General features: G+C 39.0%; 1 protein-coding gene across 1 annotated transcript in view; it reads right to left on the reverse strand.

Annotated features, from left to right (window-relative positions):
- Window positions 1–21,930: 21,930 nt before the first annotated feature.
- The window catches only part of EPB41L2 (erythrocyte membrane protein band 4.1 like 2), a gene marked incomplete at both ends in the record, with an annotated part of 56,580 nt that continues 52,443 nt past the window's right edge, over window positions 21,931–26,067 (reverse strand). The window contains 2 exons of the mRNA XM_080342974.1: window positions 21,931–22,038; window positions 25,704–25,784. Coding sequence (XP_080199100.1) covers window positions 21,931–22,038; window positions 25,704–25,784 — 189 coding nt within the window. The remainder of the gene's footprint in view (window positions 22,039–25,703; window positions 25,785–26,067) is intronic.

Below are 26,067 nucleotides of genomic sequence, written 5' to 3' on the forward strand. Positions count from 1 at the left end.
CGTTTTATTGGGAAAGGAGAAAAAAAAATAGAATTGTAAGCAGCACATCTAAAGCCATGAATACAGAATATGGACACTATCAGTTCCTTTCACATAGAAAAAGCTGCAGTTAAAGGACGAGGAACAATTGGATTTTTTGGTCATTCTTTTAAAATCATACTGGAAGCAAGAGATCTCTTCATAGCAGCCCATATGTAGATGGTTTAAATAATATTGTGTAAGAAGCGTTACTGCTCAATAAATATTTTTGTTTGTACTCAGAAAGAAGGCTCATCCACTGGTACCACCAACAGATGCTTCTGCACAGGTATATTAATACTCACCTGTACAGGTGATTAACAACAAAACAAAAATTTAAATAACTTTTACTGGACAGAAACACTTTGAAAATGAAGCAGTATTGAAGAGGGCTAGAAGCTGGGCAACCAGCATTTTATTTCACTGATGCTAATTTTTCTTAAATCTTAAGCATAATATCCACGGGACTAGAAACCCATTGTATTCACACCAAAGCTCAACTAGTCAGGCCTAGTTATAGGTAAGAAAAATAAATGCAAGGCGATAAGAATGCAAAGATTGTTCAAACAGATAGAGAATTGGAATACAAATAAACTATTTACCATGGTTTATGCAAAATAGCTGTTACTTTGTTAATGAGATTACAAGTTTGTTTGATAAAGCAATCACAGCTTCAATATACTTAGATGTCCTAAGGCACCTGAATTAGTAACACACAATGTGCTCATTAAAAAGTAATCACTTTTCTATATCAATAAAGCACATGAGTAACAAATTAGGAATTGCTGCAGGGATCTTAAAAGTCATATCCACAGGGGAGTCGCTGCCTGCAGTGCTGCTGGTGAGGGAAAGGGCTTTCGGCAGCAGAACCTCTTCTATCTGCAGCCCCACTTTGGGGAAGGGGCTCCATCCTGAAGGGCTGCTCATCACCACCTCTGTATGACTCAGGCTGTGCCTCGACCCCCGGTGGATGCCCACACAATAAACTCAATCAGAAAACAGATCTGGGTTAAAAATAGTCTAGCTAATACCTTTCCCTCAAAGCCCAGAAACAGCTTATGCAGCTTTTCAGAAGGATCAATAATTTTAACCTATTTACCACGTGAAGACACAAATACTTGTACTAGAAAAGCAACAAAGTAGAAAACAGACAAAGTAGAAGTGAGAATTAAAAAAAAAAAAGCCACAAAGGATAAATTTATATAAAGTCACTACTTGTAAAATGTGCAGATGATCAAAGGCTTGATTCTAAGTAATAAGCAGAAAACAGCAGTTAGGCTGTAAGACCTGGATCATTTGTGAGAAGCTGGGTTTATTACAAGAAAAAGCACTGCAGCATTTCCAAAGCAACATTCTACATCTAGGAACAAGATTAACAGGTCATCCCTAAAGACGGTCCTAGGAATCCACAGTCCTGAAGATGACTGAGACTCAGAGCAGGTACAAAACGCAGCAAGCGCCTCTGAACGCAATCACAGATTACAAGCCCATACTTATTAAGTAAACAGCAGAACAACAAGCAGGGGAAAAAAGACACAACATTACCTCTAGGAATTTCACAGGTGACACTTATGAGATTCAGCCTCTGGTATGCCCACATTCCAAAATCTTTAAAAACTGGAGAACAAGGAGAAAACCTGCAAGGTTGTTTCAAGGATGGGCCAAAAAATTTCTTACTATAAGAAAGTTATAAGACCAGAGTGTGTAGTTTAACAAAAAAGAGACTGAAAAATGGCATTGCAAGGCATAAGAATTTTGACGGGGAAAACGATACCAGGTGCCCACCGAGGAAAGGGCAAGCAGAACAAGTGGCTAGAAGAAGTGTGTTAAGTCCTAAACCAGACACAAGGTGAGTGCTTTACATCATGAAAAGCTGTAGAAAGGGACAATTATCCATCTCTTCATGTTTTCAAAACAAGGCTAGATGCTTTTTGGGAAAACAAGCCTTAAAAATATATATATGTCATAGAATGGTTGGGGTTGGAAGGGACCTAAAAAGTCATCTAGCTCCCCGCTGCCATGGGACACCTTCCACTAGACCAGGTTGCTCAGAGCCCCATCCAATCTGGCCTTGAACACTTCCAGGGATGGGGCATCCACAGCTCCTCTGGGCAGCCTGTTCCAGTGCCTCACCACCCTCATAGTGAAGAATTTCTTCCTTATATCTAATCTAAATATACCCTCTTTCAGTGGAAAGCCATCAACCCATGTCCTATTGTGACATGCCTTCGTAAAAAGACCCTCTCCAGCTTTCTTGTAGCTCCCTTTAGGTACTGGAAGGTGGCAATAAGGTCTCCCCAGAGCCTTCTCCAGGCTGAACAACCCCAAATCTCTCAGCCTGTCTTCATAGGAGAAGTGCTCCAGCCAATTAAATCAATCCAATCAATTTATTGGATTCTGCAAAGGACACAGAAGGAAATTAAATTGCCTGTAATAATAAAGATATCCAACTACCTGATCTAATGACCTTTATTGAATTTAGATTGAACAGGAAAATAAAGGATTTTGGTGTTCCAGCAAGAAGGTCCAGGAGAAAGATGAGATCTAAATGCTCATTTATCATTTACATTTAATAAAATTATTACACTTTTCAGGAAGCCTTTTAGTTTGATCGCTCAGGAAAACAAAGCACTTTTTCCATTCAAAATGCGTCTTCTGAACAGTGGACCCAGATTAACAACACCCCTCCTGTGCCAGGGGATGCCTGTGGGAATATCCATCCCTGTGGGGACAAGTTTTGACCCTCGCTCAGTGAGAAACACGAATCTGCTCCTGACCTGCTGATCTGTGCTGGAAGGCTCTGTCCTTACTGAGCCCAGACTTAACCACCTCTTACTTTCCAGCATAATTACAGAAATATTGTTTTGTTTGGTTTGTTTTTATTTTAAGTTCAGTCTTACAGCAACCTTCTCAGTGTTTTCCCTGAGAAAACTCACCTCTGCCAGTTCAGCTGCCAGGCACACTGGTGATTCACCTGTACAGAATGTGTACATCTGGGTTACTGCCCAAAAGGCTCTCAAACACCTGCAATAACTGAGATGGTTTTTTGTTTACTGTAGTTTAGTCTTCACAGGCACATCTTACTTCTTCCCCTCACCTCCAATAAGTCTTTATTTTTATATTCCTTAGTAAAGCCATCTAAACATTTTGAGAGAAAGTTTTCCTTTGGAAACTCTGACTGAACCAAAATATTCAACAAGAATGTGTTGCTTAACACACACACAAAAAATGAGAAGCAATTCTTTCCAACAAGGTAGGCGTGATATTCACCATTTCTAATGTTAGTTGGCAGGTTTTGGAAATAGAAGTAATTTGAATTTTGAATGAACTCATTTGTGTTCATATTTTATGTAAATAATCAAAATGATATAGCTGAAACAAGAGCTCTAGTGGCTTTAAAATTAATGTTCCTTAAATTCTATTTCACAGGAAATTAAGTTTCTGATTCAAGCCAACAGGGAGATTTTGAAACGGCCTGATTTCCCATGAGCCAGAAAGGGAGCTTTTGGCAGGTCCAACCTGTGCCACAGGGCTGGCAGCACTGGAGGCTGCTGAGCAATTGGTTTCTTCTTTCTGAATCATGAGAAGTCAGTGACATTTTTGCGAAGCTCGTGAATCCATCTATTTTCCCAAATACACCCGAGCTTCACGGATCATCCGGGAAACAATATGTTCCTGCATTACTAATCCATGCTTTGCCCAAATTTCCCAGTTTTCTTTTGGCTGTGGTGGAAGCAATTGCTCAGCAGAGACAGGCAGGGCATTGCCACTGCAGACTGGAGCTTGCCAGGGGGCAGAAACCCGGCTCCCCTTAGTTTTACTCACACCCACCGCCATCCCAGACAACCCAGGTAGAATATGAACTGCCCTCAGTTCAAATATAAGTTTAACCTTGTTTGCACCTGCATTCTTCCTGCTTCAATACGGAAACCTCCTTCACATGCCTGCCACACTGAACAGCCATCAGCCAAGTTTTGTTCCTCGTGTACCTGCCTGTGCTCAGAGCTGACACCTGCCATTTCCCAAGGAGATTGAACAAATGTGGAGGTTGGAGAGTTTTCTTATTCTTCCTGGCCAGAAGTGAACCACGTTCAATGTCTGCCTGACGTCCATCAGCTGTCTGGCCGCACGACAGCCAGGTGTGACAAGCAAGGCAGCGACACACTTCATCCTCTCCCCTGACTCGCACTTGACAGCAAGAACTAATATCTCAAGTGCACAAGGAAAACCAATTAAAAAATCCAAGTGACTGTTTTGCCCTTGTATGCAAGTATTTAGTTTCCATTAACATCACTGTGAGGCATGCACACGTCTCAAAGAGAAATACTCCCCTGGCTCATTTTGTAATGTCTCAGTGCTTGGAATCTGGTCTCAGACTTTACTCTTGCAGATCGAGTATCCAATTGCTTGAGATTTTTTTTAAGAACACCAGTTGTGAAGGAATTATTAAAAACCTTTAGAAGAGGGTTCATCAAAACATTGCACCTGTTTTGCAGACTGGAACACTAACATTCATGATAGCCTAAAAAAATATATATATAATCTGAATTAACTTTTTATGTGCAAAAAAAAGAAGTTTAAGGAATTTATTGATCACAGCTGACAGGTATCTATGCAAGGAAAGAATTATCTGGCAACAGATGGGCCTATAATAATATTAATAACCTCACCACCTGGGTTTTAATCCATGCTTTCAATCAGTAGATCATAAAGCACTTTGTGAATGAGGTCAAATATCTAGTGAGATAAGGCAGAATGAGATGTAATGGCTAGAAGCTGAAGCCAAATGAATACAAGCGAGAAATAAGGTACACTCCAGTTGTTCTTTTATCAATCACAACAGTAGATGATTAACAAAACGAGGAATTTGCCTGCAAACATGATTTTCTCCATCACTTCTTGTCACAAAGGGAGGACCTCATGCCAAATATGTTACAGTTCAAACAAAATTACAAACTTAAAATAATTAGATGAGGTTGTTTGCCTTTCAAACACAGAAGGTAAAGAAAACAAGTTGAAGATAGAAATACCTCTTTCCCCTGAAAATCTACAAATCCACCACATGCCACATTAGCTCCAGCCTACCCACCTACCCAATTAGTCAAACAAATCCTGAAGTATGTACTTTCTGGATGCCCAGAGAGAACTGCAGTCAAAATACTAGTTTTCACTCATGGTCCCATTTTAGATCTGGCAGGTATTAAACAAATAAAATCCTTACTATCTTGCAAATGCACATAGAATGAGTCAGATTTTTTTCATCCAAGTCATAATGAGCTACTGAATCCACAAAACCACAATGCTTAATGTTACCCGATGCCTTCATTAGGCATCAGATTTGATAAGCCAAAGACTTAACGTTCAGGCAGAATAACCTGACCTCCAGCAACCTGAAGCATGTATTTGCTGGAATAAAAGCACACAGGCAGGTCAAACAGCAAGATTCTGCATTGGCCCCAAGTGAAGTTAATGCAACCTGCATGCAATAACACTCCCAAGATGTCAAGTCTACTCACCAGATGTTTTTAGAAACCTGAAGGTGTAGGGAAGGGCTATACAATGCCTAATCTTATTTTTAAACCAACCAATCAATGTATCCTAGACACAGTTGTGCCATAGGCTGGTGACCAGACCGGAGAATGCACCAGATAGAATATACTCACTTGAACGTTTTAAAGGTTCTTCAATTCTTCAGCACATCTGGCCAACAAAATCACATATTTTCAACCTCACTAAAAAAATAAACCTTCCTGAATTTCACTGTTGTGCAGCTGCTCTTTGGAAAAAAATGCCATTGGTACAGCATCCACTGCTTGCCTCAATGGTCTGGTCTGAAAAGTCTTCAGCGCAGAGACCACACGTATGCTTGTGTGCTCAACTTGATTGTATAACAGGGTCTTCACCCTGCGTGAACATTTTACATCTATTGTGAAATTAATAATATAACTAGAAAGAAGGTGCTTATTATTCAGAATGCCCTGTACAACATTAGCAGATGACAGAACCCATGTTGCTCAAAAGGCAGCAGCCTTACATATTGAGCCCTGCCCAGCCAAACATATCCAAAGGTTTCGAAGCCCTACATTACGCTTTTAAACTTTGTGGGTGAATAACTTTGCAAGTGAACTCCAGTCCTACTAGGAATCACAGGCCTACACAAACAAACCAAAGTCCAAAAAGAGATAACAGCCTGAGCAAAGGGCAGGATGTGAATGCAGGGGGAAAAAAAGTGAGAAACCAGGATAAATGAAGTCCATGCTTAGAGATCTGAAGGATCTTGTTCAGCACAGTCAGGAAAATGAGTATGCATTACTATTTTTTGGTGTTTATGAATGAGTTGCCTGGATTTGTTCTCTTTGCTTGGATCTTTATGCCTGTGACTTTACTCCTGCTGCTACTAATTGCCTACTTCAGGATCAAACTGTCGGAAGGTGAGTGAGGACTCGGGGGAAACAAGTGGGTAGGCAGACAAAACTTCTCGTTCAACAGTCTACCGTCAGGCTTGCACCATTAACTGAACTGAAGAGAACAATGATCATAAACAATTTGCTAAAGCTGTACTGCATTTTAGACCATTTTCTATTTGAAAAATGTTACAAGAATTTGTTTAGAATTTGGATTGAACTCCGTAGTTTTACATGCCACACTATAGAAGAGGAAGCCAAAATGGACAAAAAGAGTAGGTTGGCTAATATGCAAGTCATTTCCCTCTGTCCTTTCACCTTGCAAGTCTTCACTGAAACAAGTTGCAGCAGTTACACCCTATAACTCGTTGATGATTGAGTACGTGTCTGTGTTCTTTCAAAGATACATATTTGCTTTTGCTTTTACTTTGTACCTAAAAGTACATTTGTCATGTTACCTTTTCAATTTAAAAATCAGCTTTTACTTCAAAAATCTATCTTCAGAGTAAAGCCAAAATAAGAATAGCCCCACCCAAATAAATGCAGAGTCAGTGCAATGTACCTGAGTACTGCAACATGAAGCTGCTGACAGAGCCTGACGGGTCCTACACAGAGACACTGGGCTACAACCACAGCAGACAGAGAGTTTCTCATAGAAGTGAAACCCCTGTATGTCAGACCATCCAGTTTTATAGGGATTATTTCATACCTTCCAGGTCTGGGTCCCAGCTACAGGCTGAATCTGAGGTGCAGCAGATGAATTCATGTGCTGCTCCTGTCTCAGTCCTCCAGCTGCCAAGCCCAGCCTGGCGCATGTTTAGATCAGAGTCCTCAACTTTTCTTTCCTTCAGCCCTTCCAATACATGCTTTCATAGACACTGGACTAAGCTTGTTCCTCATATCAGCTGCCTTTTGAACCTCTCCTCCATAGGGACTGTTGGGGGAGCTAAAACAATATCCTAGATTTCCTCCGTAAACTTCAGATGCTTCTTGGTACAGCTTAGCGAGAACCTGGGACAACAGGTCACAATGCACATGCTACAGGTTTTGGCCCTAGCAGCCCACCCATGGTCTCAAAAGCAGAGTCTTGGGCAGGGTAGGCAGGACAATTCCAACTACAGGTCTTATCAGCAGATAAGCAGGGACATTAACCCAGAGCTGGCCCAAGGTGCATCAGCCTAACAGAAGAAGGCAAGATTTAACCACCAGTGCAAGTCGGGGGAAGAACCCTTACCTAGATGCTGGATCATCTGTAATTTGTACATTCATCAAGCTTGCTCTGCCCTGCAGCCTTCTAAAATCTTGAACACCAGGTAATTTAACACAATTCTAAAAGTAAGAAAGGTCACACATACTCAGAAATGTAGAATGAATTCACTTTCTACTTTGTATAACATCTCCAGACATTTAGACCCAAGGCTTTGAATGAGGGGAAGGGTGTTTGTTTGCATACAAACGTACACCACAAGTTGCCTTTAGGCTGCTAAAACTCAAACATTTCCTGTTCAAGATGTGCTTTTCAGATGCTGAATTAATCAACTAGGGAAGCCTGTTCCACATGCCAAACCCTTCGGTTATAAATTAACCTTAGATTAAATTGCTGACAGTTTTTCACACAATAGAAAACAACCACCAAAAAATGGTGTGGTGCCAAAACATTACACGATTCAATATCTATGAGGGAATAGGAAGGTTAAGTATTGAGTTGTTTCTTGAAAAAAGGTTGAAATGAAAGCTAACAGAATTATTGCTTTGGAGTTTGGATAAAAGTGAGGATTCTCCCTTAGAGTAATAGTCATCTCTGTGTCCACCTGCAGTAGTTAGATGTTATTATTACAAAATAATACTGAAATACTACTGACTCATTCTTACGTGGTGATGCCCTGGCTTTTCTATTCCAGCTTCCCTTAAGCCAAAAGAGCCCATCTGAAAAGCCCTACAGATGTTCACATTCATGCTGCATGAACAACTGCTGAACCCAACTGGCCTGACCTATTTCACTGTACCCATATCTTTCTTTGTTGCATTTTCTGCAGGTCTGAAAATAATATGCAAAACCAGAAATTAAATCCTGCTTCTCTTAAAGCACAGAATTTTTAACTTTGGATTTGTAGTGAGTTTAAGTAATGATTTCCTAAATTTTCTGAGATTAGCAATCAAGGCTTTAACAGAGAGGTAAATGAAGTAGTTGGCAGACCAGTTTGCCAAAAGAATATTGCTGCTGTACCTGTGCCTTTCATAACTAAGAAGGATGCTTGAAAGGAATCACCTGGCTGTTCAGTGCCCCAGGGAAAGAGATTCTCAGTTTGCAGCTCACAGGTGGTCTGGCTGGGATTTTCAAGACCATGTGAGATGAATTCCTGTCTGCTTAATATTTTGGACATCGCAGTTCCAGCTCTACCTCCAAGCACTTCTTTTGCTTGATCTGAGACTGCCGAAGTCCAGACTATCACTTAGGCCTCCAGTCAACTCACACAAATCACTAGGAGCAGCTCTCTGCACAGGCAGGTGGGGCCAGCTTCAGCTTGAGATCATCAGGTGAGCAAAACAACTAACCATAGATAAGTCTGAGAACAGACTCATTTAAATGTGCACGCTTCCTCTCTGACAAAACCTCAGAAATTCAGCAGGCTTTAGGTGCCAGTGACAATTTCTTTGGATCACTTTAAAACAAACAAACAAATTTGCATGACTAAAAGCAAGTCTGCCTTGTTTCATTGTCAAATAAGCATTACATTTTTTCTCTGTGCAGCAAGAGAGAGGCTCCATGTAAATATACTAAACTCCACCTTAGTATCATCCCTTCAAATTCCTTAAAAACAAAACTAAACCCATCAAACAAAACAGCATACCTTTCTTGTGAACAACTAGCAATGACAGGGGAAGCAAATATCCCGTGACAAAGTGTTTTATAATAACGGAGCTTTTTTATTTTCTTTTGCCCCCTTTTTTTTTTGACTTCTCTCTTTCCCCATCACACTCCAAATATTGTCCAGACCTCTGACAACACTATCCTGTTCTGAAGATGACAGGATACAGTGGCAGAGAGAGGTTTTCTGTTCTGTTAGTACCACAGGTGGCATTGGGAAGATCGGGATGACTTGAGGCTCTCATGGCACTGTCACAGTAAAGGAGAAGGCAAATTGCCACTACAAGCTAACTGCTCTTCTTGCTGTTGTTTAAGGATTTTATTCTGATTGAAAGCTAGTGGAGGCAAATGAGAACAGAGTATTTCTGTTGCTGTCAATAGTTTGTGTCAGTGCTTCACTGGGCACAGGCCCAGTCCTTTCTCACACTCAGAAGACTGTCTTCTAGGAGCATGGGCAAACTGGTACTTATGTGCCACCTCCTTTTATTTATAAAAATTCAGCATGGGAAATGAGTGCATTTTTATGCAATTTTGTGGGTTTTGTTTTATTTTTCAGTTAATGAGGAACTGGCCATGGCAGAAGACACCGAAGAGGTCATCCTGAATTACTACAGCCAGTGGCAGAAACCCAGGAGATCTGGGAAGAAAGAGAACAAATGCAAGAACTCAAGACATTCGAGGGAGTCTCACATCTCAGGAAACAAACTTAAACTTGTACTAAGTGCTCAGCTCTGCAGGTTTAAAAATAACTAGCTATAGGTAAATACCACAGAGGAAAACAAAATGGAGAGAAGAAATCAGTGCTGTGTCATACAAAGGAAACAGCTGCTGCCATTCAAAAAGGTCTTGTAATAGTTTTGCTTTCTCACATGAGGCCAAGTAAGAAGTACTTCATGCGACATACTGGACACCAGAGACCACCTGCAATGTCCTGTATCAGTTCCCTTACATGACACAGAATTTGGGGTGGGGGGGGAGGGAAAACATCTCGCTCAATAGCCCTTCCTTAGCCCACTGAGAAGAAAGCCCTGTAACAAGCTCCTGAGAGAGCTGAGCTGGCATATACAGGGAAGGCAGCCTCATTAAATTGAAGATACATAAATAGAAAGTTCATATCAAGCACCAGTACCTAGGAAAATGAGAAAGGTGATGAAGAGGAACTGACTTTTTTTATTAGTTTGTACACTTTGGGAAAGATGGTATGTTTTGTGAAGTGTGGTTTCCATAGACTCTGGAAGCAAAATATAACAGCACTAGGAAACAAAAGGATTTCTGTCTGCAGACTCACCGTGTCGAATTTTGAAACCATAAAACCACTAAATCAGTACTTTGTAAAGCAATTATTATTCTAGTTTAAGGACAAACAGATGGTTTTTCAAATTAAAAATAATGTAAGTATGAAATCTTTGTGTGTGTGTCATGTCACACACAAAAAAACTTGTTTTTTTCCCCCTATTATTTAATGCATTTCAGATCAGCTGTGGCAGATGGCCCACAAAAACGCAATTCACACTGTTTGAAAGCACTATTGCCTTTTGGCTTCTCTGTTTCTGATGCTCAAGTTTAAACCCAAGCTGATGAAGAATGACAAGTCACTATCATTAGTGTCCCTGATATCTACTGTCCCTATCTGCTAGCAACTGCTGGCTGCAATTACCTTTCATTACAGCTGTTTGTCATTACCCACCCTGCAAGAACGGAGTGGATAACGCCTTGTCTGAGATTATGTGTGGCTTTGCATCATTTCAGTTCTCATAAACTTTTAATAACTCCTTTGATTCATTTTATGAGAACACTAATGAGGCCAAGACCACAAGTTTAAGAACCCCTGTAACTTATCAAAGTCTAGGAGAAGATAACAGGAGTCAAACATCAGGTACCTTTACTATATATAACAGTCCTCTAACACACTTTAATATCATCCTATTTTTAAAAACATATAATTCATCACACTGGTTTGCATCTGTATAGACATAGACAGGGGGATCCTCAGTAAGTCTGCAGATGACACCAAGCTGAGTGGTGCAGTTGACATGCTGGAGAGACGGGATGCCATCCAGAGGGACCTGGACAAGCTTGAGAAGTGGGCCCATGCAAACCTCATGAGGCTCAAAAAGGCCAACTGCAAGGTCCTGCGCCTGAGTCAGGGCAACCCCCAGTATCAATACAGGCTGGGGCATGAAGGGATTGAGAGCAGCCCCATGGGGAAGGACTTTGGGGTACTGGTGGATGAAATATTGGACATGACCTTGCAATGTGTGCCCTCAGCCCAGAGAGCCAACTGTATCCTGGGCTGCATCAAAAGAAACGTGACTAGCAGGTCAAGGGAGGTGATTCTGCCCCTCTGTTCTGCTCTGGTGAGACCCCACCTGGAGTACTGTGTCTAGCTCCAGGGCCTCCAACATAAGAAGGACATTGACCTGTTGGGGAAAGTCCAGAGAGGGCCCCAAAAATGATCAGAGGGCTGGAACAGCTCTCCTATGAGAAAAGGCTGAGAGAGTTGGGGTTGTTCAGCCTGGAGAAGGCTTCACAGACACCTTATTGCAGCCTTTCAGTGCTTAAAAGGGGTCTATAAGAAAGAGGAGGATAAACTTTTTAGCAGTGCCTGTTCTGACAGAACAAGAGGTAATGGTTTTAAATTAAAGGAGGAGAGATTCAGGCTAGACATGAGCAAGAAATTTTTACAATGAGGGTGGTAAAATTCTGTCACAGGTTGCTCAGAGAGGTGGTTGATGCCCCATCTCTGGAGACATTCAAGGCCAGGCTGGATGGGGCTCTGAGCAACCTGATCCAGTTGAAGATGTCCCTGTTCACTGTGGGCAGGTTGGACTCGAGGACCTTTCTAGTCCCTTCCAACCCAAACCATTCCATGATGCTATGACTCTGTGCAAGTAACATAGGATACATTGCACTGAACAGACGAAGAGCCAATTATTTATTATATGGAAAGAGTCAGCTGTACATTTGTATAGAAAGAGTAAATATGCTCCACCTGTGATCATGTCAAAGTACTTTCCCAGTATCTTGCAAACAAAAGGAAAAAGATATTTTTCTTCTGATTTTGCTCTTTGCATAAACTTGTTCTTCCCAGTAAGAGCAAAGTGTACACTCCTTTTGTCCTTAAACCTCACACCACAAGTATCATTTGACTAGAAACAAACATGATGCATTTCAGAAAGCAAAAGGAAAGTAGTACTTCAAAGGCAGCTCTCATGGGAAATTATGATAGGTCCTTATCACCCAGCTCTTGAGAAGACCTAACATTCATGGTTACTCGGGACACTGGGGAGCCCCAGCTCCCTTACTCCCTCTCATACATGAACTTTCACATTGCCTGGCATTGCCTTGACAAAGTAGCATGCAGTTTCTTTGTACTTTGTGCATCCAGAGGGAGTCTCAAAAGTTCTTAGTACTGGCCTACTCCTACCTCAAGTGAACTCCACTCTTGTATTTAAGTGCTGACACTAAACAAACAAAATAATACTGTTGTCATCAAAGGATCCATCATGATACCAGGAAAGGAGTGATGATGGAAAAGAATGTGATGCCTTGTTTCATTTTTAATGCTTCTAAGCTTAGATTTATGTCATTATGTGAAGTATTTAAAGTTCACCAAAAAAGTAACAAGACATATATTACGCAGTGTCAGAAGTGTATTTATGAATACTTATGTGACACCAATCAAGAAACTAGAAGTAATAGATAAAGATTGTTAAGAAAAAGGGTCTTAAGTCATATGGAGATAAAAAGGTTTATTCTCCTGATTACACAAATAATGTGGGTTTTTTGAGTGCCAGTGTTCCCATAGGATGTAATGTTGAAGATCAAACACACCACAAATAGAAGAGATCTAAAAGTCGGAGTAAAGTATAAGGTGGTGTCTAAGGAGAGAGATCTGAAAGTTTGATTCTAATGATCCCACTCTGCTTACAGCTGTGTCACCTAGAAAAAAACATGATCTGTAATTGATGAGTTTATCTGTAACCAATAAACCTACTGACCTCCTGCCATGACCCTGCTCTGTCCCGCTCCAGAGGTGTGATTTCAACATTTGGTATTTAAGTGCCCAAGAATTTCCTCAGAAGCAGCTGGTCCAGATCCTTGCAACACACAGGACATACTGCCGAGTGATAAAATATTCTGAAGTACAGAACACTTCCTGTTTCCCTATATAATCCTTAAATAACAATTTTTTGATTTCTAAGAAGAGCAGCAGCTTTGAAGTAAAAAGAGTCTATTTTTCAGCCACGCCAGCGGAACTATTGTTTACCTGAGTAAACTTCTGTGACATTAATATCTTTCAATAAAACCTTTAAATACCCTCTATAATAAATATTTTTCTCTTATTAACTACATGCTACACAATCTTTTGCAGGGAAGTTGAGACAGCTGCTGCAAATAATTGACTTTTTACATGTAAGAAAGATGCTGCCAATAGCAAAAGCAGTGATTGTGGATACTGATCAGAGGTTACAGGAATTGTAATGCACCCTTTCCCCTCCAATTCCAAACACCACTTCCCCCACCACTCAAGAAAAGACTGGCCACATGTAAAGACACAGAACTGAAGTTTAGCAAGCCTTAACACAACATGACATTTTGTTGATTTCACAAAATGACTAGGAATAGAGAGATTTAAAAGGTTGAAAAATGAGATAATTTTTAAACAGCACTTCACTGTAAAATGGTGGTATGGCTATTGAAGAGAATACTATATAGATATTAGATAAAAATTATAACAGATAAACACTGGATGCCTTTGACACAACTGCTTATTGAGCTGTAACTGCTAACATGTACAAGTATCTGATATTCGAGACTCTAACATCATCTTCACTTCCCAACACAGAATTTAAAGTCTCAAACATTTAAGTTGAAAAGGTACAGAGAAAGGTGATAAGAATGATAAAGAATTGTGGAAGAGCTTTTGGCTGGGGGATGACTGAAGAGAAGGAATGCCTGTTAGGGGTCTGTTGTATCTGCAGTGGTGCTACCACATGAAGCTGGCAGAAGCAGGTTCAAAAGAAATTAAAGGAGGTGTTAAAAATGCCTGCAAGGGGAATTTTTCAGAAAGCAATTAGCAAATGTATAGAACAAGGATCCACTGAGGCAGATAAATATGAAAGACTGACAGACCAGTAAGTCTTTGAAAATTGCTCAAAGCTGGAAGAACGTTTGGGAAAGTACTGCTTTCTAGTACAGCACTTACTCTTACACACATCCCAAGCAGCCATCAGTAGCCTCAGCCAGAGACAAGATTCAGGCAGTGTCAGTCATTTAGCCTGGCCCAGTCCAGCCACTTGCACACACTTACTTCCAAACACTCTTGTAAGATTTCCTTCATGCAGTACATTAACACTACAGGCATTAGCAGCATTACTAACACTTGTAACTTGTATTAATATTACTAATCCAAGTATCTTTTTCAAGTGCAGTACAAAAAAGAAAAAACCCCAAACAACTGAGCAGCCTGAAAATCAAAACAGTTTCACACTGTCAGGCCAACAGCGTGGAACACCAGCTGCTCCCAGTAGCCGACTTCCACAGCTGGCTAGAAGATGAGAGGCTCCCACTGCACCCTGGCCAAAGGTACAGTTAGCTGTTGTTGGGATCACTATCAAATCTCACAAATTCTGACTTCTGTTACAGTATTTCTTTTATTCCATCTATTGATCTATTCTGTGGCCAAACTAAAAGTTTCTATTCAGCTCAAGTCGTCAAATAGGAGAATACTTCAAGAAACACCTTGTATTGTAGTTCCTTATCGCTTTAGGCAATCCTTTTTTTCTTTTCTTTTAAAAACAGTCTGTCACAATAGCTGTTTGCTTGTCCTCTATGAAACCTTCATCTAGGAAACAATCTGTAAAACAATTCCAACATTATGAACCCTTAGATGACCATGATTACAAAAAAAAAGCTCTGTTAAATATTTTTGTGCAGGATCTACAACTCCCTTTTCCCCATACTTAAGAAGAATCAGGTACTGAAATACCTTCTTATTAAATAGGCCCATAACTGCATTTGAAATTACCTACATATTACAAAACCAGCTGTGAAGTGCCTCAAGCACAATTTCTTTTGTTGCATGTTAGTTTTTGCTACAGATGTACTAAAAAAAGTAACAATGAAGACTCAGACTTGCACAATATTCTAGAATCACACTCAGGGCTGAAGTTTTTCTGCATGTTTAATTAATACATGTTTAATTAACAGAGGGGATAGCACAAGCTATGCTGACCTGACCTGAAAGCACTATTAACTTTTCCTTGACAACAAGTTCTGATCACTATTTGAAGAAATACAGCTATCGAGGAAAGTAATATTGTTTTCAAGAATATTACATTTGTTGCGCTAAGGATTAAATACAATTGCAATAGAAAACAATATTGATCTAGTGTCTAACAAATCAGAAAGATCCAAGTCAATAAGGAATTGAGTAATATGCTTTCCACCCACCAAACAAGTTCTGCAACTAATAAGTTCTGCAACTAATAATACACCACATCAAAAATACCTCAACGATTTTATAAAACTTTTTCTTATACACTTTGGTAAGAAAAATCCATTAAGACATTCCCTTAAATGCATATATCTCCATTTTGACCTCCACTTACATATACCAAACCTGCCAGTTCCTTGACAACCTCCCTCCTCCTGCACAGAGCTGTGGTAGTGTCCTTATGTTACTAGGCCAGGTGGGTTTCTCTTCCCTTCAGAAAGGCAGAATGCCTCTGTTTTTGAAGAAAAGCAGGTCAGAATGTTATCTACTGTTTTTCAGAGTAAGGTGGGACGTAACTGAAAAAACCTATATGCATATATGAATCAACATCTTGGTTACTGTTACGTTATCCGAAGTGGATAAAGCCAACACTAATAGTTAAGCAAGCATGCGGACAGATGGCAGCAATCTAAACTGAGAATAGCACCAAAAATATATTGCTCAGAAGTGAAAAGAATGTACTGAGAAATGTTACAGATTGTTTTGTTACTTGAAGATCATAGTGCATCCCAACTCAATGAACTCAGTAGAACCACTTGCAGGCTGAGTGGCATTTTATCTTGTGCTGTGCTGTCCAAATCTCATCTTTTTTGGCATCTGAAGATCTCTCCTCTGAACAACACAAACCAGTATGCTTATCAGAAGAGGTCTAAAAAACACTGATACTTTAGTAACAGTATTAGGACCCAGGCAATTCTGCCACCGTTCTGGAAAAATGGGGACTACTTGTACTAATCCCTACTTTTCAAAGTTCCATGGCCTCTAGAATTGCAGGTCTCATAATTGACTTGCTCACTTTAAATATCTTTCAAGTTCATGTCTGAGTGTCAAAAGTCATACAGAGAATAAACAACTTTATTTTATAGCAGAATTACAGAAAGCAAAATATCACTTAATACAACTTCAAGCTGCTATAGATCTAATTTGGCATTTTAACTATACACAGAGTCAACAGCAAAAAACCCCAAAACAAAACAACAAAAAAACCCCAAACAAACAACCCCCCCGCAAGAACAAAATAAAAACAAAATTCAAAATAATTAACAGGTTTTCTCAATGGCAGTCTCAAATAATGGTACTGTCTTGCTACTTTATGAACGAAGTCCATTGTATGCTTTTACTCAGTATGCTAAAAACCTGCGTTAACCATTAGATGAAGCATCTTAAACGTACACCCTCTCAAGAAATGTCAGTTCTAACACGGAGACAGTGAGGTTTAATAGAAAGCGCGCATTCTACACATGTACTCAAATAATGGAAGTGTTGAAGTTTGGACACAGTAAGAAAAAAAGCACTAAGGTTTTAAGCTGCCTAGATCACCTCTTGTTGGAAGAAGGGAAAGATACTTTGTTCTTCCTTCTTTCCTTATCTGGAATGCTGCAGACAGCAAAACGTCTGCAAAAAATTGTGTTGGCACCAAAGTGCAAAAAGAACACAGTGCTCAGTCAGAACAAATGTGTCTGCAACTCCTTCTCCTCTATAGACTGCCACACCATCTCTGCTCCACAGAGAGGAGAACCTTAGAGCAGAAAAGAGTTACAGAGATAGCAGTATAAAATTTATTCAAAGAAATATAGTTTTTCAAATTTTAGGAAATGCTGTATTTTTATAAAAATCTTTGTTATGTGATACATATATTTACCTGAATAATCTGGAAAAAAAAAAAATCTGTAAATTACTCCAGTAAGATATTTCACTTGAAATATTTGGAAAAACTATATCTAAATTAGTTAAGATCCCCCTTCCTGCACAATTACTACCTGCTCCAGTGAACAATGCTTTCCAGACTTTTTGGTTCACTTTCATATAATTAAGAATCAGCTTCAAAAATGCAAGTATGTGTGCGAAAGAAGATCATACCCTCTAAAACTTCATTTTAAAAAAATCTAAGACTGTTAAGAAGCGGTTATAAAAAATAAACAAGAAAGATTGTAAGGGAATATAGACCAAAGGTGTTAAAATGGAGTTTGGTATTGGCATTTAAGTCTTGAACATATGGTCATCATCGCTAGGCTCGGTGAATTCGGTAGAGTAGTGATGACTTGGAATGATTACAGTTCTTCATGATCACGGTATCATTTTTACTTCTGGAAGAAAAAGGTGAAGATTTTATGAGCATGCATAACGGATACTGTGTGAATGTCACAAAGTCAAAATGCCATTTTTCCTACATAGGTTATTTTGGGAGAAGGCTACTTCATTTTAAAATGTTGCATTAATTATAGCATCCCTTCAATCATGAGGTAAACAGTAATGAATTTTCTATCAATGCTTTTCTTGCCTTTGTGTATTTCTTCCCCTTCCCAAAATTCTCATGGTATTTTAAAAGTCACCTCTTGCACATTTACTGAAAATTTTAATCCACAATCTAGTGCATAAATAAAAAACAAAGATACCTGTTCAATTAATAATCCTTCAGAATCAGAGTGTAATATCTCTCACTTTTATTAGAGTAAGCAAGTCTACACAAATAACACTGCTGAAGTCACCAGGGCAGAGTTTTCATCGCCTTAGAAACACCTCAGCAAGATTCGTGGCACGATTCCGTTGCCTAAACACAAGTGTCCAGAGATGTTCCTGCCGTCCCGCCTGCCCCTCAGTTTCTGCTACAGGAGGGCACAGGTCTCTTGATGGTCCAAGCTGCAAACATATTCAAGGCACTTCAGACAGCCTGTGTTTAGACAACTAAATATTTTCCTTAATGTTTAACTGAAAGGCATCATCAGTCAAACAAACAAGTCACCAGGCCTCAAATACAAGAACAACATGGTGAAATGTCTTCATATTAGTCCTCTCTTACTTTCACAAACATTTCAGACCAAGAGCTGTACAGCAAATACCATTCCACAATGTACGTCTTTCTCAAAAAAAAAGCAAAAAGCTCCCACCCTTAGCAGATGGAAGGAATTATTTGATTTTTTTTTAAATAAATTTTTTACCAAGTGGTTAAATATTTGATAAAGGAACAGAAGCATCTTCATAGTTAGTCACTAATGTAGAAATGTGGTTCAAACCTTCCAAAATTGTTTCTTTCTCCCACAACACAGTCCATTCTAGAGAGATGTTGTAATTACTTATACAGGATAGATTATGTTGAACACTCATCTGAACGATACTTTTCTGGATTAAGGTAGCATGAAGAAACCAGCACATTTTGTACAAATGTAAAAGAAGAGGCAGTATCCCTGCTCCCAAGACCTTTAAATTCACACTGATTAATAATAAATGGAATATGTGGATGGCAACACATATTATAATAGTAACTCCTTGCAAATCAAAATGATCTGTTCTGTGGTCTCAGTGTATCTTCCTACCTTAGATCCTGCTATGTAAATGCTGAAAATACAAGAAGGATGCTTTAAGCATGCATGTTTAATGTTGTGGTGTACCAAGGGACCAGTGAAATTACCTAAACCGCAGGCATTCTCCTTGCTACAAACCAACAGCTCTCTCAAAAGTGGTGTGGATTTTTCTGAGCCCTTCTGAAGAGTTTATGTGATATGAGGACTCATTCACACATCCCTATCTCACAGTTCAGTGCAGTTCCATGTCCTCTGCTGTGCTTTCAAAATAAAGCTGGAGCACTCATGCTGTAACCATCATCAGTGTCACTAAGCAACAAAGCTACAAAGCAAATCCAATTGAGCACTGAAACAAAGTTGCAGCAAAAAACCACAGAGATTTGCTGAGAGTTCCTAAATTTTGGTGACTTTTCTCAAGCCCTCCCTCACAAGCAACATCTGTTTATTTTCACAGTTTATAACATTCTACAATGTTATAGTTATTTTAAAAGTATTAATGTTACAACATTAATATCCAGGTGAGTGTTGACCTAGCATTTCCAAACTCAATCCATATTGCTTTCCTGGTTTGTCATGTTATGAGCAAAAACTACCCATTCTTTTTTCAAACACACAATAACCTGACCAAAACTGAAGAAATTTGCAAGGGGCAGCTCCAACTTAGCTCCACTCTGATGTAAAACCTCCAGGTTCTCAGCAAGCTCAGACAAAAACTGGCCAAAAGGTAATTTATGAACTCAGCTAATAAAAAAAAAACCCAAAACCCAACATTGTAGCTCTAGCACAAACTGTATGAGGTCAGGAGAAGCAACTGGAATCACTTGGATGGATAAGGAGGATAAATTTTGTATCTTCAGGTAGAGGGCAGACATCCTACTCTTCTCCTCACAGACTTCTCCCCAGCATCCAACACCATTGCTCTATACAGTGCTGCAGGTGGCAGGAGTTCAGGATAAACTCCCAGAAGAGCTGATGTTTGAAGTGATGGGAACCAACAATTCTCCCAACAGATACCTCATAATAGAAAAAACCTCACAATATGCAGCCTTGAACTGATCACACACACATCAACACCTGGCAACATATACTAGCTCTCTCTTTCCTCACTGATATAGGCCCTTCCACTGCCATCGAGATGCTAGACACTTGCAGGTAGATGAAATAAACTAAGGCTCTAGCCTCTGTCTTTCAGCTGAAAATATGCATCTGTGATCAGTGACTAGTTCAGGAAGACTCAGATTCCTTGATAATCGTCATCTTTCATAAAGCAGCATCAAGCAGTGGCACTTCATATCCTCTCAAACTGACGCCTGAATCTTTTCTCCTCTGGATCACAGAAGCGATACTTAACAGTGAAATCTTCAGCTCTTAGGACACTTGGGCACAGTAATAAAACATCTTCTCAACATGAAAAAATATCAGCATTACGTGAAACACATCATCCTTATGTGACAACATCCTCCTTATGTGAATGCATACTCCTACAGTAGCTTACATCAATTCTCTTATCAAGTCAGCATCTCATTTTTTATATAGTCCTGGCACTTCACGAATAGTGCTCATGGTATATAGAAGTCTCCTGAAGCTAGAGTTTCTGACAGGTAATTTCCTTGGTAAAACTCCATTCAATACTACAGAAAAGCACGCCTGTGCAGGAGCTAGAGCTCTCTTTTCCACAGGCCACAATACCATTGTATAAATTACTGAGCCAGGAAATAAGAATCATGACAACCCTCCTATCTTAAAAAAAAAAATACAAAGTGTATTTTTTTACCTTGCCTCCTTCTACATTAACATTGGTCAAAATGGACATTAAAAACTTCCAGTTGTTGAAACCTCTGCTCTTTCAGCTAAATACAGACTCATCAGCAGAAACAAAGATGTCTCCCAACAAAGGCGTAAAACACTGCTTTTAAAAATTTATTTATTTTTAAATCTCTCCCATTGTTATTTAACCATTCCCAAATGAAACCTTTTCCTTGAATCTACAGTTAACAAAACCATCGAGTTTGAAAAATCTGAAGCTTCAGTTTCATGACACCAACCAACAAAGGAAATGCGAAGCTTTATGCACTTGAATGGTTACCGAGCTGTAAGACATTGGCCTACAACCAGTGCAACAGCACATTTATCCTGATATCTACATTTATCCTGATCTTTCTATTGAAAATGTGCATTTTTTGTTTGCCCCCCCCTCCCTTTTTTTTACCATCCTAGAAATGAGGGCTAATAAACTGACATTCCTTCAAATATGTTTTTCAACTGCTAAGAGGCTTTAAAACTTGAGTTTGCAACGCATTTAACTCCTTGCCTGGGAAAATAATAACAAGTTAAATATTCCAGTGTTCTTAGGATTAAGAATTAGCTGACTAAATTAAAATATTCAAGTGTGCCCTTTCACTATGTACAACTGCACATAGTGTTCTGACTAAACAAGCAAGTTGTAAGGCAAGGACTGTAATTGTACATGTAAACAGAAAAACATGACACATCCTTCATGTTTTGCAGAAATAGCCCAAGCTTGCTTCAATATAAACAAAAACAACTTGACCAAACATCATAGGAAATGTCATGAGAATACTGTGACAAAACTGGGAGACACATACAGGAAAATTTGCAATGAAAAGTAATGTCAGATTGGACTTAAAAATTCTTAGACTAACAGTCTACTATCAGCACCTCTTTCAACTCACCATTTTGTGACAGCATATATCAAAGATGTCCCATATTTTTCAAGCCTTTTTTTACAGAACTCAACAGGAAACAGATGCTACATTTCTCTATGTTAATTATATACATCGGCTTACCTGAAGTATTTGCTCAAGGGCTTTTATGACTTTATTCCTCATCTTCCTCAGCAAGTTCAGTTTCTTTGTGCACCACCACTTTTGTGACAGACATGTCAGGGTGCTGTTCTTTGGCTTCTTTGATTGCCTGTGCCAGGGCCTGCAAATGTATTCAAAATAAGTAATTTAACAACAGCAAAAGGACATTCACGTGGGACCAGAGAATGGGAGACTAGCATCGGAAATTTTGGTTATAATTCTTCAAAACTCTAAATTCCTGAACTTGAGAGGGCCCAGGGGTGGGAAAACAAACAAACAAACACACACATCAAAAAAAAAAAAAAAAAACAAAACCAAAAAACAAAAAACAAGCAAAAAAAACCCCCACACAAAACAAAAAACCCAAAATCCAAACCAACTGAAACACAAAACCAACCAACTCTCAAACAATAAAACCCAACTAAAAGTAACCCTAAGCCCCACTATGCTAAAAGTTTACTGCAAATTCTGGGAAGTAACAAATAACCGTAAGTTATCCCGTAACTTTTCTAGCTCATTCCAGGAGACAAAGATATTCTTATACGACAGAGGTTTTTGAACTTCTGCAACAGGTCTAGCAAGTAAAGACTTCACAAGAATGTAGACAGTACAGAAACATAAGAGTTCCCTTTAGTTTCCTGAACAAAATGGACAGATTCTTTTGAATGTGTACTAACATGGTACTGGAACTCTGGGAGATAATTGTCAGAAATTTCTCAGCACAAGCATCTCTCCTTTTACTAGTTTAAGAGAACTTTCTCTAGTTCAACTCAGGGACATATAGATATTACTCCGTTTCTTGTAATCCCTCCTCCATATTTTAGGAAATTTTATCTTCTTGAGAAATATACCAATATATAAAACTGGCAGTTGGACTAGAAGATCATTTTATAGGTCCCTTCCAACTAAAATTATTCTAGGCTATTCTATGCGAGGCTTTACAGTCAGCCACATAAGAGCACCCTCTGAGGCAGAAGAGGAGAAAGAGCACCTGGGACCTTCTATTCCTTCCTCTGATCTGAATCTCATTTCAGTGGAGCTGTGTCCTGGTTTTGTTAAAAACAAGACCAGTTTCTCTTTTAGTGAATTTTCTTTTCAGCTAAGTTCTTGCAAGTGCCTTCTAAGGAACTGCACTTCTCTGAATTTTTGCCTGCATTTTTTTTGGACCATGTGCTCGAAACTGATAAGAGTGACCAATGGAATGCTGAGGAAGCTCAAGTTTAGATTTATTGCTTTAACAGCTAAGAATTCTGATAACATCCCATAATTGAGGGAGATGTGTTTGCAAAGAGGGACAGACAGAACAAGTGACTAAAACTGACCAACTGAGTACTGCATCCCATAATCGTCATATCCCCTATATAAAATTTTGGGTGCTCATGAAGGTCTTGTCCCTCTTCGACCATGGCCATCATTTAGAGAGGACTCTGTCTGTCTGCCTGCAATCTATAGGCCCCAGGCCCTGCATTCCTGAAATCCAGTTTCTGGTTTGCTGTGAAGTGCTGCCCATGACTTTGGGGTGCCGGCCCTGCAGCTGCTGCAGCCACATCAGCTCCCAGCTCCGCCGCTGGAGTGACTCCAACTCCACATCAGGCATTCAGGATTTGTTTTTGTGTATTTTGTATCATTTTCTCTCTATTAGTAGCATTAGTAAAGCGTTTAAAACTTTCCCAACTTGCAAGACTCTTTCTAACTTGAAGTCCCTCTTCCTTATCTATCACCTTTTATGGTGGGAGGGATTAACAGATGGCATCTGCCATGGTTTATTGCCGCCTTGCTTTAAACCTTGACAAGCTGTACTACTGTTGGAACCCAATACAAGAAAGAAGAAACTGGAAGGCATCCTGAGGCAACAGTAAGCTCACTGCTCACCTTAGTATTAACCACAACTGAAAAAAAATCCAACCAAACCAAAACACAAAACCAAACCAAACAAATCTGAAACAAACACACCAAAAAATTCCAAAATAAAACTAAAAACCAACCAAAACAAAAAAAACCAAATATACTAGAAGAAGCAAGAAAAATATAAACATTTTTTCGCATTATCTTCATTTATAAAAGTTACATTTTCCTGAGCCATAGGTGGTAAATGGGAGAAGAAATAACTAACTCTGAAGAGAGATTGGAAACAACAACAGTAGCCACCTTAACTATTACGTGATAATGAATTTGAAGTCCTATTAAGGAAATACATACAGAAGAACACAGTGTGTATTGGAACACACTGATGTTTGCTGATGTATTAATCCTAACAACTCTTTTTTAGTTTGTCCTTTACAATACACCAAGTGTAATCTCTGTAGTACAAATGAGGATTTAAAAGTAGCTGTTGAGATTTAAGAATCAGTGTTCATAACCAAACCTTAAACAACGAAAAAAACTTAAGTCTCTAACTGTTTAATTACAACAGGTAATACAACCATTTGTATTCTGAGACTCAAAATATCTTTTTTTCCTACTGAAAACTGTTCTAGTGATGTAGAGAGCTAAAAGACACAAGAAAAAACAGCTAGCATGTAGTTTGTGCACCTAAAAAGCTCCATATCCACTGAAGAAAAAGTGGTAGATATTTCTTAAATCTGTTAAAGGCTGCTCACTGCTGCTTTAAAATTCAGCAATTTAAATTGTATTTCGTACTTCCTTTTTTATGATACCATTTTTTACTTCATTACCCACTTATCTGAAAAACAAAGAAGAGCTTAGAGAACCATTTCACTAAAGCATTGTCTGGTATACTAAACATATTGTGTGACCTTTCCAGACATCTGAAGTGCACTGAACATGTGTCAGGGTAAACAAGAGCGATGCTTGATGCTGAACAGCCATCTCAATTTAATTACTAGCTCAAGAAGAGATTCAACTTGTCACGAGCCACTTTCTGAAGGCAGATCAAAATGTGAAATTAAACTTCCCAAGAGCACTTTACATTAAATCCTGTTATGTTGATTTGTATAGCTTTCATAAAGTTAGAACTGGATTCACTTGCAACTTTATGTACAAGGTAGGCTTTTCCATTTGTACTATCCAGTAACTGTTGATCGACTTTGTTACTATATTTTCTTAGGTGAAAAAAAATAAAAATTGTGTAATCAACACTTGAAAGAAAAGATAATTACACTTTCTCTATTTTTTCTGTCTACTGCATGAATTCAGCCTTCTTAATTGGGCAGGTAGAAGTGATTTTAACCTTAATTTCTAGGACATCTTAAAATACCGCTTTGGTACTGATAGAGATGAAAGCTACCTACATAAGATTCCAGCAGGTCATCAATTACTTTTATTATACAGAATTCTATAAATACAAGTCAAAACCTGTTTTTTTTAAATTTGAGCAGTTTATGCTTTAATGTATTTCAAATCTTTCAGTGAAAATGACTGCTGCATTCAGATGTTGTTGACACAATGCGGTAGAGACTCCCATCTATTCAGGCTAATGCATCAAAATAAGATTATTTTAGTAATGCCTTTCCTCTAAAATGGCAAAACCAGCACTAAACAAATCTGGTCTCTTCCAAAAAAAGCAATCCCTTTAAAAATAGTAAGAAATCCATTCACATGATCTATGACACAAAGTTACAAGTGTTGTTTTTCTTTCAGTTATATTCTAAAGGCTCCTTATTCATAAAACACAATCACTTAACAACTTTGTCACAATTAACAGTCTCAAGGTCTATGTCCTCTTATTCAATTTCTCTATCTTTCTCTGATTTCAGGTTTCTGAAATATCGTCTAGATCGCACTGGACTACAAAAAGCACATGGTAAATGTTAACAGCTTACATACCTCATCGTGGTCAATATCCGCATCTCCAGTAATGACAATACGCTTCTCAATTCTTGTTTCTGACACCCCACCTTTTACCATCTACAGGCAGCACAAAACAAGAAGAAAACATCGTTGTGATTATTCCATATTGCTACGAAGCACTCCTTTCTGTTGCACTGAAGTGAATACATTTTTGTGATTGAGTTGCAATTAGCAGTAAATATTCACGGTACTAAATCATCCTGTCCTTTTTCAGCTATGCAGTTAGTCACACTCTAGCAATTGCTAAGCCTGTTAAAAAAACAACTAGAGAACTCCTCCTCTTACCAGAGCCCAAGTTTGAACACATCTAGATATGCAGACAAGCTGGAATTCCAGCTTC

Source organism: Nesoenas mayeri (genome assembly GCF_963082525.1).
Source record: "Nesoenas mayeri genome assembly, chromosome: 3".
Taxonomy (NCBI): Eukaryota; Metazoa; Chordata; class Aves; order Columbiformes; family Columbidae; genus Nesoenas; species Nesoenas mayeri.